General features: G+C 58.6%; 6 protein-coding genes and 1 non-coding gene across 7 annotated transcripts; 4 read left to right on the forward strand and 3 right to left on the reverse strand.

Annotated features, from left to right (window-relative positions):
- Positions 1–154: 154 nt before the first annotated feature.
- Positions 155–3,325, forward strand: IE81DRAFT_293898 (hypothetical protein; the record flags this gene model as incomplete). The annotated part of the gene is made up of 13 exons (XM_025512026.1): positions 155–826; positions 962–1,075; positions 1,165–1,268; positions 1,350–1,456; positions 1,548–1,590; positions 1,700–1,921; positions 1,984–2,011; positions 2,123–2,198; positions 2,261–2,323; positions 2,386–2,871; positions 2,956–2,988; positions 3,040–3,184; positions 3,250–3,325. 13 exons carry the CDS (start codon positions 155–157, stop codon positions 3,323–3,325), a joined length of 2,169 nt encoding a protein of 722 aa, XP_025367262.1.
- Positions 3,326–3,671: 346 nt separating this feature from the next.
- IE81DRAFT_244813 (hypothetical protein) lies at positions 3,672–4,629 on the forward strand. The gene has a single exon (XM_025511259.1). The coding sequence runs from the start codon at positions 3,927–3,929 to the stop codon at positions 4,512–4,514; it is 588 nt and encodes a 195-aa protein (XP_025367263.1). The 5' UTR covers positions 3,672–3,926; the 3' UTR covers positions 4,515–4,629.
- A 115-nt stretch (positions 4,630–4,744) lies between these two features.
- IE81DRAFT_293913 (FAD/NAD(P)-binding domain-containing protein) lies at positions 4,745–7,150 on the reverse strand (the record flags this gene model as incomplete). The annotated part of the gene is made up of 6 exons (XM_025512027.1): positions 4,745–5,521; position 5,683; positions 5,779–6,195; positions 6,280–6,351; positions 6,432–6,478; positions 6,569–7,150. 6 exons carry the CDS (start codon positions 7,148–7,150, stop codon positions 4,745–4,747), a joined length of 1,896 nt encoding a protein of 631 aa, XP_025367264.1.
- Positions 7,151–8,650: 1,500 nt separating this feature from the next.
- Positions 8,651–10,594, forward strand: IE81DRAFT_325908 (hypothetical protein). The gene has a single exon (XM_025514657.1). It carries the CDS (start codon positions 8,988–8,990, stop codon positions 10,314–10,316), a length of 1,329 nt encoding a protein of 442 aa, XP_025367265.1. The 5' UTR covers positions 8,651–8,987; the 3' UTR covers positions 10,317–10,594.
- A 599-nt stretch (positions 10,595–11,193) lies between these two features.
- Positions 11,194–11,928, forward strand: IE81DRAFT_331883 (hypothetical protein; the record flags this gene model as incomplete). Its single annotated transcript, XM_025515276.1, has 3 exons — positions 11,194–11,426; positions 11,489–11,776; positions 11,835–11,928. The coding sequence occupies 3 exons, from the start codon at positions 11,194–11,196 to the stop codon at positions 11,926–11,928; spliced, it is 615 nt and encodes a 204-aa protein (XP_025367266.1).
- A 654-nt stretch (positions 11,929–12,582) lies between these two features.
- IE81DRAFT_t30 lies at positions 12,583–12,699 on the reverse strand. The gene has a single exon. It is a non-coding gene; the product is annotated as a tRNA-Leu (tRNA).
- An 823-nt stretch (positions 12,700–13,522) lies between these two features.
- IE81DRAFT_245080 (hypothetical protein) lies at positions 13,523–14,289 on the reverse strand. The gene has a single exon (XM_025511260.1). The coding sequence runs from the start codon at positions 14,146–14,148 to the stop codon at positions 13,639–13,641; it is 510 nt and encodes a 169-aa protein (XP_025367267.1). The 5' UTR covers positions 14,149–14,289; the 3' UTR covers positions 13,523–13,638.
- Between the last annotated feature and the right edge of the window lie 2,076 nt (positions 14,290–16,365).

Raw genomic sequence — 16,365 nt, forward strand, 5'->3', positions numbered from 1 at the left:
TTGCTCTACAGCTGCAGCAAGCACGTCAAAAGGTGGCGACTTTAGTAATCATTGCGAGTTCGCTTGCACACGGGGAGAGGAGAGGGCGACCTCCTCTGCCAGCACAAACGGAGGCGCGGACGCCATGCCGATGGCGATGGCGGTGTCCTCGGCGATGTCCTCGAGGAGCGCAGCTGCCGAGTCACGATGTTTGGGCGGAGCGCGGTGCAATGTATGCGTCGCGTGGCGGTGGGGAAGAACACAGCAGCAGCAAGTAAAGCTATCAGAGCGTCGCAGCGAGCAGCGCGAGAAGCGAGTGCAAGGTCGACGATGGCTGCACAGTCGCAGTCGCAGGCACGAGCACGAGCACGAGCACGAGCACGAGCACGAGCAAGGCTGCAGCTCCTTTACCAGCTCTACTCGCGCTTTCACTTCCTCCTCCTCGTGCTCTGCCTCTTCCCCTGCAGCGCACAACGGCGATGATGCGCAACAGTCGACAACGGCCGCAACCGATTCTCCACGATCTCAGCGACTTCGAGCGCCTGCAGTGCACGCTTCCTCGCTCACTTCGCGCTGGTCCACCGCAAAGTCAGCTTCAAGCGGAATCGGTCCCATCCTCTCGCATCCCGCGCCTGCTCCGTCTGGCTCCTCCTCCTCCTCCTCCTCCCAAGGCAACGGCAACGGCAACGGCAATGAGGATCTGTCTTCATCGCTCGGCAGACACTTTTACCTCAACAAGGCGTTGGAGAGCTACGCTTCTAGACCCAGCACGCGCATCACGCTCAGACAACTCGTCTTTTTTGGAAGGAGGGTGCTCAATGAGAGCAGAGATGCGCCTGCTGTTGGCGTTGGCGTTGGAGTGGGGGCGCACGCGCACGCGCACGAGTCGATGGAGGAGAGCAAGATCATACGAGTGAGTCGTGCCGTGTTGGCGGTGCGCGGATCAAAGCTTGCTGACATATGCGCGCGCGCGCGCGCACAGTCGGCCAACTACGTGCGACAGGAACTGCCTATCCGCTTGGCTCACCGCATACGTGACCTGCAGGCGTTGCCGTTCGTGGTGATGACCAACAAGCATCTGGGCCAAGTCTACAATGTGCGTGCGCGTGCGCGTGAGCGTGCGCATTGTCGTTGCCCCTCGCCCCTCGTCCTCACTCGTGTCCCACGCACACACACCCATCGCAGAAATATTGGCACGCCTTTGAGACGTTTAGGCGATTCCCTGCTATCCGCACCATGGAGGACAATGAGGCGTTTTGCTCGACGCTCAAAGCGGCCCTGACAGATCAGTGAGCAAAGCGCGGCGCGGCGAAGTGTCGCATGGCGTCGCGTCGCGTCGCTCACGTTCAGCATCTCATCCCCTTTCGCAGCCTCACCATCATTCCTTCCCTCACGCTGGGCATCGTCGAAGAGTCGGACCATCTATCCGCACAGAGGCTGGATAGGTTCATGGAGCGCATGCTCAGAAGTCGCATCGGTGAGTGCTTACGTGCGCGTGCGCGTGCACCTGCGCGTGCGTTGATTAGCCGGCGCTCTGCTGACCATCTGGCGTGGCGCACCGTGATCAGCTCGACGCGTGCTTGCCGAGCAGCACATTGCTCTATCGGAAGCGTGAGTGCGCGGAAGGGGGAAATGTGGGTGAGGGTGCGGGAGTGGGTGCAAGCGCGGGTGCGGTCGCGGTGCGCTGTGCAGATGCTGACCACGTTTCCGCGCACGACAGCCTCGACGACCCATTCCACTTTTTCGACACTCCCTCGCAAGCATCGACACCGGCAGCGGCAGACGGCGAGCATGTTGGCATCATCTACACGTCGTTGTGCGTCTCGGACGTGGTGCGCAAGGGCATCAAGCTGCTCAGGGACATGTTTGCGAGAGAGACTGGAAGGAATGCGAGCGACGAATGGATCCCCATCGTGGCGCTGGACGGTGACTTGGAGGCCAGGTGAGTGTAGCGGTGGGGAATGACGGACGTCTGAGCCGCTCGCTCACGGGCTTGTGCGGCAGGTTCGCGTACATACCCGAACATCTCGAAGTGAGTTTAGAGCGCCTGCACAACACAACACAGCACAGCACAGCACAGCACAGCACAGCACAGCACAGCACACCCCAGTACATACAGCTCACCCGCAAGTCCCACCCCCAGTACATTATCTTTGAGCTGCTCAAGAACGCAATGTCGGCAGTCATGAAGCGTCCCATGGAGGAGCGCGATGAGATACGTGGGTGCCGCGCGCGCATACTGTAGAGTCACTCGTGACTGAAGCGCATCCCCCCCTTTTAGCCATTCGCGTAACCATTGTGGAAGGCCCGCCTGATGAAGACCTCATCGTGCGGATATCTGATTGTGCGTTTCTCGTTGTGCGCGCGCGCCTGCGTCACACCTCGCTAATGCCCCGCTCTGCTCAGGTGGCGGCGGCCTGCCTGACCTCGTCGAGTCGCTGGCATCGCACGACACTTTTCAGTCCTGGAGACCCCTCTTGCCGGGCAACGTGGCACCCAAGGCGTCGGCGCATGCACATCCCATCTTGGCAGCGGCAGCAGAAGGCAGGGAGATGCCACCGGCATCGGACGACGAGTTGCCAGCTGGTTCGCTGGACGCTACTGCTGCTGCTGCTGCTGCTGTGCCGGCTCCTGCGCCGCGACGAGCGTACCCGGAGCCTCACAAGAAAGCCGACGTGACGTCGGGCGATCGTGCGCTGATCGACGTTTTGACCAGCTTTTCAAGCGTCAGAAAGAGGCTGGAGCTGGAGCATGTGCTCAGGGATCGACGAGGAGAGCAGAGAAAGTTGGCGCCGCCTGGATTGGCTGTCAGCGAAGGTTACCGCATTACGGATACAGGTCTAGGGAGCAGACAGAGGCTCGAGGCCCTGAAAAGCACAAAGGAGTTCAAAGGTGGGTAGCGGGGGCGCGCACTCGCGAGCGCTCGCAAGCCGCGCACTCACTCACTCTGATCCGCGCACTCTGATCCCCGCACAGGCACCGTTGCGGAACAAATGGCGAATGCGAGCGGTCGCAGCGGGCTCGCTTCCGGCGCTTCCGGCGCTTCCGGCGCATCTCCAGCTGCTCTCCAGCCTGCGTGGTTGCCGCGAGGCGACGACGGCACGTCTGCCCACGTCATGCGCAAAGAGACTGGATTGGGCTTACCAATGACGAGGATATACACCGAGTTTCTGGGAGGCAGATTGACACTTCGTAGCGTCGACGGGTGAGTTTTTGCGAGCGCGTTCGGCGAGTCACAATGAGCTCATATTCGTGGTGCATTGCGTTCAGGGGCGGGCTGGACGTCTACTTGCGCCTACAGAAACTCGGAGACAAGCAGGAGCAAATCGACGACATTGAATTGTAGCGCGCGCCCGCGCGCACAAGTCTCGCATTGGACCGCAACGAATGGATGCAGTTGTTTGCGATGGAGTGCTCGTAGTGAGCGCCGTTGGATGCGTGCTCCTCGTCGCGGACTCGCAGAAGCATCTCTTTCCGTACCCCTCCTCTACCCCCTGCTGACCCACTTCAGCATCGATTTGCCCAACGACGTCCTCGTGCCGGTGAGGGAGAGCGTGCGCAGGACGCGGCTAGACATTTCGCTTTGCCCACTCGACGACGACGACGATGGCTTGAACGCGATGTTGCCGGGACGGGCGGCAATGTTGTTCGCGTCGAGACGACGACAATCTGGATGGGTGCATCGCAGCGCGTGCTTTTGAACTGAGCGTGGTGTGGTGGGCACGACTCTCGCGTCGTCGTGCAGCTCAGGGCTGATCGTGGCAGAGGCGCGACTCGATCGCCAGGGCTTCGTATCGACGTCTTTGCGGTACGACGCCGCACCGCCGTGGTGCTCGTTCCAACGCCTCAGGCTGGAGCCCGACTCGTCGTCAGAGTGGTAGGAGGTGGATGCTTGATCGAAGCGAGTAGGCGCTTCGCGAGGTAGCGAGCCGAGCTTGTTGTCCGACATGAATGCGGGCGCTTTGCCCTTGCTGCTGGCTTGTTGTCGAGGCTTTGTCTCCAGCGATGCGCGCGTCACGTCTGACATTTCGATGTCGATGGGCTGCGAAAGGGCGTCCTTGCTTCCTGCGCAGCTCACGTCCAGCGCGAGCAGCAGCGTGCCAAGAAGGAGAGAAAGGAACAGCTTCATTGTGGGCGCGCGCGCGCGATCCCCGTCGTTGCGCGCTTGGGACTCGTTTCGCGCACGAAAAAGTGAATGTTCAAGAAGAGGCTCAAAGGCACTATATTTGTTGGCACGCCAAGCTCGCACAGCTTGCTGTGAGCGAGAAAGAAAAAGAGATGGAGATTCGCGAGCGCGGCAGAAAGCAAGAGGCAACCCCCTCTCTCTAGCGCGCATTTTATACCTCTTAGCAGCGCGAGACGCAGCGCGAGCAAGACGACGACCTCTCTGGTCATCTCTCGACGACGGTCTCGACGCGGGGCAGATCAAATCAGATTTCCTGGGGGGACGGATCAGTGGCGAGCACCCGTGCGAGGACCTCACCGGTTTCATGTTGCCATTGACGCCCGCGGCGGGCCCGCGCGATCAAATGTGACTGCGTACGTGCGGCGTCGAACAAGTCGTGAGTCGCGGCGGCGAGTCGGAAGTGTCGCTCAGCGTGAAGCCAGCACACGGCCACGGCCCAGCTCAAGCATCGATCGCATCAACACATTCCATTTTTTGTGTGCGAGCGCGTGCGAGCGCGTGCGAGCGCGTGCGATGCGGACGTTTATCTATCTATGTGTGCGCGAGCCATCTATGTGTGCGCGCTATGTGCGCTTCGCCCTACTCCCTGGTAATGTCTCTGCCAAAGAGCCACACCTTGACCCAATCCGCCGCGACTTGGGTTCGATTGCGCAGACTGAAGAGCATGCTGAGGTATGCCGATCTCCAAAACAAGTACGTGGCAGTTCCCGAAGCGGAAATGGAAGCGCCGTTGGAGAGGGGCACGTCTGCTATGGCTCGCTCGCCGCCAATGTAGGCCAAGCTGCCATTGTTTGTGAATTTGAAAGGTGGCAACTTGGCAGCCCTGTCTGCCCGCTTTTGCAGCTTCTCCACCTCGTCCGATGGTCTGCCTGCACGCAGCGCCTCCGAGGCCTTCTGAGCCAGCTGATCCGCATGAGCCAGCTGCGCAAAGATCTTGGCAATGTAGGAGCCTTGCTGCGAAGCGGCTTGAGCCGTGGGAGCCCACTGAGTCGCTGTGGCGTCGCCCACGGCAAAGATGCTATCCTCGGCGCCAATCAATCTCAGCTGCTCATCCACCTTTAAACCTCTTCGCTCCGTCTGCGTCTCCTTGAGTTGAGCCTGCAAGTCGCGGCTGATCGGCCTGCTCGTATTTCCCGCGGCCCAGATGAGCATGCCGCAGGGCAAATTGACGATGCCTTCTGGGCCTTGCATCGTCACGCTCTTTTCATCCAGTCCCTTGACCATGTGCTTGGCGAGAATGTCGATCTTGTTGGATTTGAATGTGCTCTCCGTGTACTCCACCAGACCCTTGCTGAATGCGGGCAGAATCTGAGGCAGCGCTTCGACAAGCGTCACGCGAACGCGATTCGCGACGGCCTGTGGGCGTGGCGACGTGTGGGCGTGAGCGTGGGCGTGGGCGTGGCGACGTGTGGGCGTGGGCGTGGGCGTGAGCGTGGGCGTGAGCGTGGGCGTGGGTGTGAGCGTGAGCGTGAGCATCTTCAGCGGGATAGTGTAACGCGCGCGCTCGCGCAACTCACACTGGAACGACGCGCGTGGCGAGAGGTGCACTCGTCTCGTCAGCGCGGGTCCACAATTAGCGACGCAAATCCTATTCCCCCCAACCCCGCACTCACGGGTACCACTTGCTCAGATCATCCACAAAGTCGTGCATCTCCGCTGCCGCTTCCACGCCCGTAGGTCCTCCACCAACAACGCAAATGTGCAGCAACCTATCCATCTCCTCATCCGACTGGCCCACCAAGCTAGCCTTTTCGATCAGATCCATGATGCGCTGCCTGATCTTGCTGGCATCCTGCAATTCCTTGAGGAAGAATGCGTGCTCCTTGATGCCAGGAATGTTGAACGTTTGATTCTGCGAGCCGACGGCCACGACGAGATAGTCGTACTTGACAGTCGTCTCGCTGCCATTGTTTGCCCCGTAGATTTCGCTGTTGCGGTCTTCAAAGGTGACGGTCTTGTCCTTGACGTTGATCTTGGTGGCCTCTGCTTCGAGCACCTGCACTTCGCGAGTCTTGTAGCGTGTATTGTGCCTGCGCGGGGGGGGGGGGGGGGGGGGGGGGGGGGGGGGGTGGCGCTGAGCTGAGGCTCCGTGTCGCGCCCTCACCAAGACTCACCTCGTAGGCTGGGCGATGGAACGAGGCGAGACGGTGCCCACTGTGACTTGCGGCAGGAGCGGCGTGTACAGGCTGCGGGGGCGAAGGCGAGGCCGCGGAGCGCATCAGTGGGGGGCATGTATGCGCGTATGCACGCCAGCTCGCCAACTCACAAGTAGTTTTCCTTGCTAATGACGATGACATTGTACTCGAGATTGTCCTGCGCAGGCGTGGCGCGGCGCGGCACCTCTTTAGCGGCGGCCTCCACTTCGCAAACGTGCACTTAGCCACCCCCCACACACACACTCACAATCTCCTTGAGTAGGGCAGTAGCGCCCCAACCTGAGCCCAGCACGACGATGGTCTTTTTGGTGGGGTCCAGAGGCAGCTGTTGGTCCGGCGGGTGATTGCTCTCGTGCACGTAGTAAGCCAGCGTGCCCGCACCCAGCAGCAGCGTCAAGTAGGTCCATCTGCGCAGTCTCTTGAAGAAGCCAGCGCGCGGGGGCGGGGGCGGGGGCGGGGGCGATGGGGGCGGTGTGGGAGGAGAAGAGGAGGAGGAGGAAGCAGCAGAAGCAGCAGCAGCAGCAGCAGCAGGACCCGGCTGGAATCGCACCTGTTGCGCTGCCGCTTTGGCTGTAGGCGTCTCCAGCAGAGGATTCTGAGCCGCAGCCGCAGCCGCAGACGCAGACGCAGACGCAGCCGCAGCCACAGCGCTGCTGGCTCCCCAAAACGATCTCTGCGAAGAGCCCAAGGGTGGAGCGACGCGCGCCGCCTGCTTGCAGACTCGTGGGATGATTACGTCAGCAGCAGCACCAGCTCCAGCTCGGCGCGCCGAATGGGCTCGCAGAGCGCACTGATGCGTCGCCACACGCAACGTCGAGCTGGCAAACATGACGAAGTCGGTCGGGAGCGAGGAGCGAGGAGCGAGGAGGTGGTCGCGAATGAACCTCGTCGCGGTGATGCGCGCGCCTTATCTTTTAAACTTGGACGCGCGCGCGCGCGAGAAGAATGTCAAATCATCCAGGGTTCGCGGTGCGTGCTGCATGCGCGCGCGCGCCCCCCAACACTCACGAATCGTGGACGCAAACTCGCGCGCGCGACTCGATCGTGACTGTGACTCTTTTTGACTTGCTATGCACGCGCGCGCGCGCAGCATGCAGCAGCACAACCGCGGTGCGGCACGGCAATCTCGGTGATGGCCGCGGTGATTGCCGATGCGTGCGTGCGCGGTGCGGGCGTGCGTGCGGGCGTGCGTGCGTGCGTGCCCGCGGACATGTGCATGCCACAGCTTGATCCGCGGCCATGCATGCACGCACCCGCCACGATCACTCCCGCCGCGAGCCACCGCCCGCAGCAAATCGATCGCGATCCACCGCACCGCGAGCCTTGACTTGACATTCACAGATTCATACGGCAATCTGTGTGAATGTGCACGCACGCACGACGCGCTCGTGTGAGTGATGTGCGCGGGCAAGAGCGAGCATCAACCAGGACGGAGCCGCGCGCTGCTGCTGCTGCTGCCGGGGCAAGTCACAGTCAAGAACGAGGCCGCAGTTTTGCCTACAGAATCGTGGATCACGTGAACATCACTCGTCACGAGTAACGAGTCCTTTGGTAGACGACAGAGAGCGTGCCATTTGACGAGTCAGGAGCCGAGCGACTCGCTTAGCAAATCGCATGCCAGCATCTCTCTCGCATTTCGTGATGATGAAAGAAAGCAAGGGGAGAGGTAGGCGGGGCCCAGCGTCGGCCAGGATGCCGATCACATTCGTCTCGAAGGGCAAGAATAGATGGCGCGCACAGGGAAGCAGGTGGCGAACAACATCTATCATTGCAACGAAAAGAACGGCAAGACCGGTTCATGTGACGAGCCGATGGGACACGGGGCAGGTTAGAGTTGCTCGAGCGTAACATGCGAGGCTGCTAGCGGGAAAGCAGGTGGTGATCGGATGGCTGGTCTGACTAGACGGGGCAAGGGGCCTTTCTATCTGCTGAGAATGCTGGATCCACGTACGCCTTTGCAGCCCAGAGAAGATGATGCGGATGAGCCGTTCCCGGCCGAGAGGTTCTTGAAGTAGACGACCAAGACTCCAAGATATAGCGGTTGAATGCTTGTCGACGGTGTGTGTGCGGTAGCTACTACAAGAACTGGCAGGGCCCGGCACCAAGGAGCAAGGTCTATGCATGGAAGCCGCAAGCATTGACAGAGGAAGAGGAGCCGAGCGCTATAAAAGAAACAGCGCGCCGGTAAAAGTAGGCTAAATCAAGGCGTTTAGAGCTTACACTAGTGGGATCAATGAAGGCCCAAACCGTGCAGCAGAAAGGCCCATGCGCGTGCTGCTAGGGTGGATTCTCTACGCTCGGACATATGTACCGGTGCTGCACACAGCCACGAAGAAGAAACCTGAGGGCGTGCCAAGACCGTTCAAGTACCTCATGCATGGAAGGGGACCGTGCGCTCGATAATGGGCACTCGTATGAGAGCCCTCTGGCCTGCAGCTTAATCAGGACGGGCGCCGTGAAGGAGACCAACAAACATCGCCTTGTGACCCAGTCGGAGACTGCCCGACTTGGGGAGATCAGCCCACTCTTCTCACACCGATTTGGGCGAACCCCACACTGAGCCGAGGCTGCTATGATGCGGCGATAGGGAGGGACCCTTGGCAGAACATTTTGGCCGACTCCTCAGAGATAAGGGACGCGCGGGTATGACATCCCCCCCCGAAACAATGCCTTTATCCTCGTCGTCTTTACCTGCATCATCCCCTTTCCTCTCATTGCTCTTGCTCCCACGACAACAACCCCACTCGGCAATTTGGTCACCTTGGTCGTCGCCTCCGAGCGCTACCCCTCGAGTCCCACGACAACAACGCGACAGCTTCCACCTCCGCAAACCCGTCATCATGGATGATTTTCGAGAAGGCGATGCTATGCAACAGGACCTAGAATTCGAGGCTCAAACGCAGGAAGCAATCAAAGGAACGCAGACAGTTTACGAATTCGAAGAATACGTAAACAAATGGGAGGAAAACGACCAGGAAGCGGTTGATCCTGCAAAAGCCAAGTTGGCGCTGAAGCGCAAAGTGCCCATTCCACCGAACACTCATCAATTCTTGTTTGGAGAAGGGTACAAGCTGATGGCAAGTGGGAATCAGGAAGTCCCATCACGTTTGAAAATGACCGTACGTGCGCAGCTGCACCAACAGGGCATGAAAGACGCCAAAGTGGAGCTTCACCAGCGCGGCAACCTCATCCGTGGGGTCGACGTGTGGTATGATGCAGACCGGAAAGCTCAACCGGAGAGCGTTCATCTGTCGTACGCACAAGAGCCCATCACATATGAAGACAGCGGCATAGATTTCACCAGCGGTCTTGAAATATTCATGATGGAGAACGTGAATACTGCGTCAGTCAGGCACAAGGCCACCTTCACCGCATTCATCCAAGATCAACTAAACAACGCTCGCCTCAACCTCTGTGGTCTGTGGATGGAAAAGCAAAGCTTTCGTGGTTTTATCAACACGTCGGCGCAATACACTGGCGTCGTCATTGGCGCTGCTTTTCCTAGGCCCAGGAAGCCTGAGGAGAGCGAGCTTCCAGCCCCGCTCCTGCCTGGCTTTCTTCGCTTGCCGTTTGACGGAAATGGTGTGTACGTCAAGTATATCAAGCGTCCATTTTGGTGCCCCGTCTGCACGTGGCGTGCAAAGGAACCGCATGCAGTCCAACCTTCTTGTCGCAAGACACAAGCTTGTCGCAATGCTCAAGCGGGAATAAGACGGTTCAACCGACGATTTGCCAGAGACAAGCTCAACTTCATGGAAGGACCTCCTCCGCCGCGCGGCTCCTCGGTAGGACCACAACTCAATGACACTATTGACAACCGCCCTATTCGACGCAGGCGCCCGCCATCATCTGGGCGTGCGAGTAGAGCTCCCATCATGCCGCCAAGCACCATTGAAGACGAGGATCAGGAAGATGCACGCTCGGGCGTCGTGGTCCGCAGAACCCCATACCCCGTGGCACCGCCCGCCCGCCAAGCGTCACACATTCACCGCTAATCTCGCTGGGTGACTACCGCGTTGGCATCCGAATTCGAGCTCCGGAAGCCTTCTTTAGCTCCACAAGTTTTGCCGCCTTGAGATGTATGCTGCCGCCTTTCACCGTTCCGACAAGTCTTGGAGGCAGCTGGCTCTCCTCCTATCTCTCACCATCTCCGTGCGGAAGCGGAGGTCAATGAGCGGGGGCAAGCGCAAGGTGCAGTGCTGCGACGTTCGCTCTCGGCGCGTTCCCTCCGAACCTCGCCTGTCGCTTCGACAAGAGTCTGTCACGTGCACACACGCGCATACGCGTATATCACATGCATGTACGCTCGTCTCACCTCCTTGATCAATACATCCATCATACATCGTGATCCGAGCGTGAGATAGTCTGCACCGTCTATGGCTCGTTGCGGAGATGCGCGTTGCAAGCTTCAAACGAAGCGCTACAGGTCGAGGAAAGTACGAGCGCGTGGTGCGCAAGCCGTGCGAGGCGCAAGACTGCCTTGTCGCCAGTCTCCTACTCCGTCCAGTCGCGAGTTGCTGTTCGATTCAGCGCGAGGTATCTCATCTGTTGAAATCGCCACGCCAGAGGATTCACTTGGGTTAGTCAGGGTTAGGGTTGCAACACGAGCGCGCGCGCGCTCCTGCCCCATCACCAGACACGACGGGCCGTTTGAGGCGCACAGCCACGTTTCATTCATCTACGCGTCTCTTCTGCCGCACCTTGTTCTTGTCATTGTCACAATGACGTCGAGCGCGCCAAGGTCGCCGTGGGGAGAAAACAAGTCAAGGGTTAGCGTTGGCATGAATCATTGATGTACTTCGAGCGTACTTCGAGCGCGTCTCCCTCGTGCCTCTTTCTCTCTCTCACTCACCAACCATTCCGCCGCCCGCCATGCTGCTCGTACAATCGCTCCCAATCTTGGCTTTGGCCGCCACTGCGACTTGCATGCCGCAATTCGGCCTTCTCGCGGACCTCTTTCCGCGCGCTAATCCAAAGAATGAGCCTCCAGTCACAGACACAACCGTCGACGTGCTGCGCGTTGCGCTGGACGGTGCTTGCACTGGCAACCCTCGCGCAGTGAGGGATGCGTGGGTCAAACAAATCGACGAGGCAGACGTCCAAAAGTGAGTCGTGGTGGCGGGCTGCTGCTGTAAGCTTCCATGAGCTGACGACTTGCGACAAGCAGACATCGCATCACGCTGGACAAGCCCGTCGTGACGCAAACGCTTTATTCGCTGCACTACGTCAGTTATATTTCCAAACTCAACAAGGACTTCGACTTTACCCGTGAGCAGGCCGACCACATCTTCGAAAAGATGACTGCGGTTGGCTACGACGATCTCAACGCTGCACTGCTCGACAAGACGCGCCTCGAGAAAGCGCATGCTCTCAAGCTCGACCGGCAGATCCATCACAGCGTTGGCAACTTGTATCGCAATTGGACCGCCTTTCTCGACGAGCAGTATCCTGGAATGTGAGTGGAAAAGTTTAGCGCGTGTTTGCGCCCGACTGACTGGCGAACCTCTTCCCAGCGAGCCGACGTGGCCCAGCAAGATTGTCTTTAAAGAGGTCGTCGATCGCATCAAAGCCAAGTTGCTTGAGATTATTCGCGCATACAGGCCCTAAAAGCGATGATTGGGCACGCCAACCGCGTCCGCGAGAAAGTTCCATGTAGCGTGTCTGGTGCCCTGCGAGGAGATCCTCTGCCGAATCGTTGCCTGCGCCGCAAATGTCAGCGAATTCTGCTCTGCGTGTACCTCTCGCATTGCGCCACCCATCTTTGCTGACCCGCGTGATTGAGGGCCACCGCTCCAGAGTCCATCTTTATGCGCGACGGCGCCCAGCATCGGACGCTCACGCACCGTTCGCATGATCCCTGTTTCGATTGGAGCCTTTGCCTTGCGCTCAATGCGCATCCTTTCGGGCGCGAAATGTCGTGGCCATCTGCGCTCATCTCTTTGCCGTTCAGGCCTATCCGCGCCGCCTCGATCCCGCAGCGACGCTCGAAACAATTGCCACCCACTACTGAGCACCGTATGGCGCTTCTTGTAGTCGCCTCCACGGGGCGGCGCGCGCGCTGGCCGTCGCGTCGAGAGGGTGCGTTCTGATGGTTTCGACGCGAAAAACGTCATATCTCGGTCCGTTTTGCTCGAAAAGCACCAGTTTTTCACTGGTCGATGTAGCCAGTTGAGGAGAAGGTGTTCCCGCTGAGAAAACAGTGTATTGATACCAGATTGACGGAGAAAATCGCAAAAAAAGAAAATTTCGCGAAAAAAGGCGTGACAACTGTGGGACTCGAACCCACGCTCTTTCGAACTACGGGAGGTGCTGGGCGCGCAGCCCTGCGGGACTCAGTCTAACCTGAACGTAGCGCCATAACCACTCGGCCAAGTTGCCTCGGCCGATTATTGTGATTGGGGTATTATATGATATCGTTTGTACAAATCTCTAGTAAGGCGCTCATTTTCAATCGCCAAGCATGCATGACCATTTCAAGCGCGCAGACTCGTGACTTTTTCGTGACGGCGCGCAAGGCAAGTCCAGGAATTTCGTTGGAATCAAAAAGTCACGAGTCAAACACACGCGTTGAAATTTAGCACATGTGCATTGCGTGATTTGTGATCCACGATTGCTGATGCCGCTCGGCAGCTCTGTCCAGAGTGAATACATGCATTCATTCGTGAACGTCGCTTCATCAGCTCATGAGCTCGATCTCTCCGCTCCCTCATTGCCGTTCAAGCGGTGCGCCACAACTGCGCGCTGCCGCTTCTCTGGCAACACACCTCCATCGTCTCTGACTTGCGCGCGCTCACCACGCACGCACGCGATTGCCGTACGAGCGCCCCCTCCAAACCTCCTCATAGGTCTGCGGAATCTGCTACTGAAGGTCCGGGTCATTGTGCGCTGCAGCACCACACACACACACAGGCTATCAGCCACCTCGGGGGCAGCATCGAGCGAGGACGCACGATGCATACAACGTGCGCGTAAAGAGGGCAAAGGCAAATTTCTCTTCCCTGGCCCTTGCCCGACAACTATGCCGACTGATTGCCGGCGCTTGCGCCTTGCGCTGGTCAACAAGCTGCGGGGATACGTCTCGTGACTGGGGTCGAACGTCTACCCACCAAAGCAAGCCCCTGCTGTACGCGAGTGTCATCACCATCCAGGGAGGGAGAAGAGGCCACCACGATTTGCAAGCCCATCGACGCTGCACTCTTCTCTGCTGAAGGAAGAACAACCACAGCGTGTACCGAGCGACTCGAACGCGTCAGATCTTGCAGCCGCAGATGACACTGACACAGCTCAAGACCGCCAGTATATGCTCAAGGTGCGCTATCAAGGCACCCATCTGCCAACAAGCGGAAACCCGATATCACGCGTGCGCGCGCCTCCGCGAGCAGCAACTCTCGCTGAAGCGGGGTTGCGGAGAAACGCATCGCTGTGCTGCTGGTCGATGCGCGCTGGCTGTTGAGGGAATGCGAAGCGCCCTGAAGAGTCGCAGTTGGTCGATGTGGGGTCCCTACTTTGTGCCCAAGCCGACGTGTAACCAGGTGCTTCCAGATCTGGCAACGCTGTACTCATGGCTGCAAGCAATCGTCCGACGATGCCCACGCGACGACGCGCGAAGCGCATGCACCCATCTGACAAGTGCTGGACCAAATACCCAGACATGCGCTCGATGGGACAGAGACTCGCTTCCATAGCCATCAAATTTGGAATGGCTGCATCGGATGCGCAAGGGGCAGGGGCCTTTCGAGTCGTCGGCACCATCGCCAACGAATGCAGCCTCAGCTTCCTCCGCATGGTTCGTAAGCTCGACACCGCATCCAAGGGACAGCAAAGCATTCTCTGCGTCAACTCTGCGGCAACACGTCACGTATGCAACGATGCGTGACTGTTGCGCCCATGCCAGCCTCACATCCGGTGATCGTGAGAGATACTTGCACGTCAGCTTTGCACGTCAGCTTTGCACCACTCGTGAGATTCAGCAAAGGGATCTGCTGTGCGATCCGCGCCTCGGTGGCGTCGAAGCGATGAACGGATTTTGGGAGGCAGGCTTCGGACGTGGCACGACGAGGGCCACGTCGATCGAGACTCGGCGAGCCTAGTAGCCAAAGAACGCCGCCTCACGGGAGTCCAGCGTGAATGCTTTGCCGATCTCCCCCGCTGCGGGCATAGCACGCCGCCTCGCGGGAGTCCAGCGTGAATGCTTTGCCGATCTCCCCCGCTGCAATCATAGCTACGACCCGCGCATCGCTTTGGCATGCGCGAGTTGGGCCGGAAGGAGTGCACCATCTACCGGTGCAGATCAACAATGCCACGTCGTTGCAAGAGAACTTTCTGGTCATCGTAGCTGCGATACATTCATACTGCTTTCCTCGAGCGCGCGCTCAAAGCCGCAGGTGGAAGTCGGATTCGATACGAAAAGAAAGGTGTTTCATTGCACCGCGAACTCTAACGTGTTCTCAACCGCCAGGCACCATCAATCAGAGCTCAACGGCAGCCTCGCTAGGAAGAGAATGGATCCGTCGCAACCGGAATCATCAAAATGCGTCAAGATGCTGCCCATTTTGACGTGTGCAGAAGCATTGCTCGGCCTTGACGCCGGTGAGCAGCTACGAGCGTCCTTTACTTCTAGCGACGCTTTGGCTGCGCGCCGCTCCTTGCTGATTCTCCTTTGCTACCAGTTGGGCTTCCTCAGCTGATTGGCGCGAAGCTGTTGCGTGCGGTGAAGAAAAAGCTTGGCCGTTGACCGCGCTACGCAGCGATTGGTCGCATAACCCCAGCAAAGCTCGGAATTGAAGCGGCATGCATTACCACGAAGCGATGGCATCGAAACGCAACGCTTCTCGGATAATCGAGATCAACGCGAATCTTGCAAGCAGCGCCATCTCTCCTCATTCATGATCAACGCTGCCTGCCTGCCTGCCTGCGTGCCTGCCTCACTTTGTGACCGAGAAGCTCGACATGTAAGGAATTGCATTTCTTTGGCGATGTTGTTAGACCTGTCGCAGTGAGAGCCGCTAGCACATGTGAAGAATCACGTTTCTTTGGCGATGCTGTTAGACCTGCCGCAGCGAGGGCAGCGAGCTAGCACTTGATCGATGTGCTCGAGATGTCCCTCCAAATTGCTTGACATTGTCAAAGGTAGCCTAGAACAACAGTTTCGATGATCGCGCCGGCCTCTTCCAGCATGCGTTCGGCGCTGAGCGAACATGGAGAGATTCGCGACACGCTGAGCGTAGCGGAGCCGATGCGTGCCCCGAGCCGGACTAGCGGTCAAGCGCGGGCACTCCCATGCATCCTACTCGTGAGTGTGACAAACATGGTGGCCTGCTGACGCCGGAGAGGGAACGTCGTCCTGACCGGAGCGCAGCTCGCACGATGCTATCCGCATCCGAATCGGCGGAGAACTTTGTCTCTACTCGATTTTCGTCTGACAGTGGAGAATGATGACATTCGCGAGGTTCACTTGCGGCTGCAAAAAAGCGCAAGGGCGAGCGTGAAAGGCCATTTCGAAGTGCACTTTGCGTCGCTTGAAAGGGGCTCCGAGAGTGTTGCGTGGAGGCTCCGAGAGTGAGTTTAGGGTTAGGGTTAGGGTTACAAGGGTGTCTGGAATTAGGGTCGGAGATGTTTCATAGCCACTTTGTAGAGCACATTCAGGAGTGTCTTGTGACAAAAAAGTTTTGGATTTGCGATAGCCGTTTTTGCGTGAGGAGGCGCAAAGCGCAAGTGCGGGGTGATTTTGGCTGGTGGCACCTCTGAAATTTGGGAGTGGATGTGACCCTAGCAGGATTTTGGAGAGGGTCCAAGGAGTCATTTAGCATGTGTGAAGGGTTTGGGCTGGGGTTGCAAACTCACAGAGATTTTTTTTGGGTTAGGGTTAGGGTTAGGGTTAGGGTTAGGGTTAGGGTTAGGGTTAGGGTTAGGGTTAGGGTTAGGGTTAGGGTTAGATAGGTGTGCCCGGCAGGGTTAGGGTTAGGGTTAGGGTTAGGGTTAGGGTTAGGGTTAGGGTTAGGGTTAGGGTTAGGGTTAGGGTTAGGGTTAGGGTTAGGGTTAGGG

The sequence above is a fragment of the Ceraceosorus guamensis genome (assembly GCF_003144195.1).
Source record: "Ceraceosorus guamensis strain MCA 4658 unplaced genomic scaffold IE81scaffold_80, whole genome shotgun sequence".
Taxonomy (NCBI): domain Eukaryota; kingdom Fungi; phylum Basidiomycota; class Exobasidiomycetes; order Ceraceosorales; family Ceraceosoraceae; genus Ceraceosorus; species Ceraceosorus guamensis.

Bases quoted from the DNA above. Each gene is read 5' to 3' on its own strand.
- IE81DRAFT_244813 (XM_025511259.1), top strand. From the start codon at position 3,927: ATGAATGCGGGCGCTTTGCCCTTGCTGCTGGCTTGTTGTCGAGGCTTT.
- IE81DRAFT_325908 (XM_025514657.1), top strand. From the start codon at position 8,988: ATGCCTTTATCCTCGTCGTCTTTACCTGCATCATCCCCTTTCCTCTCA.
- IE81DRAFT_245080 (XM_025511260.1), bottom strand. From the start codon at position 14,148: ATGCTTTGCTGTCCCTTGGATGCGGTGTCGAGCTTACGAACCATGCGG.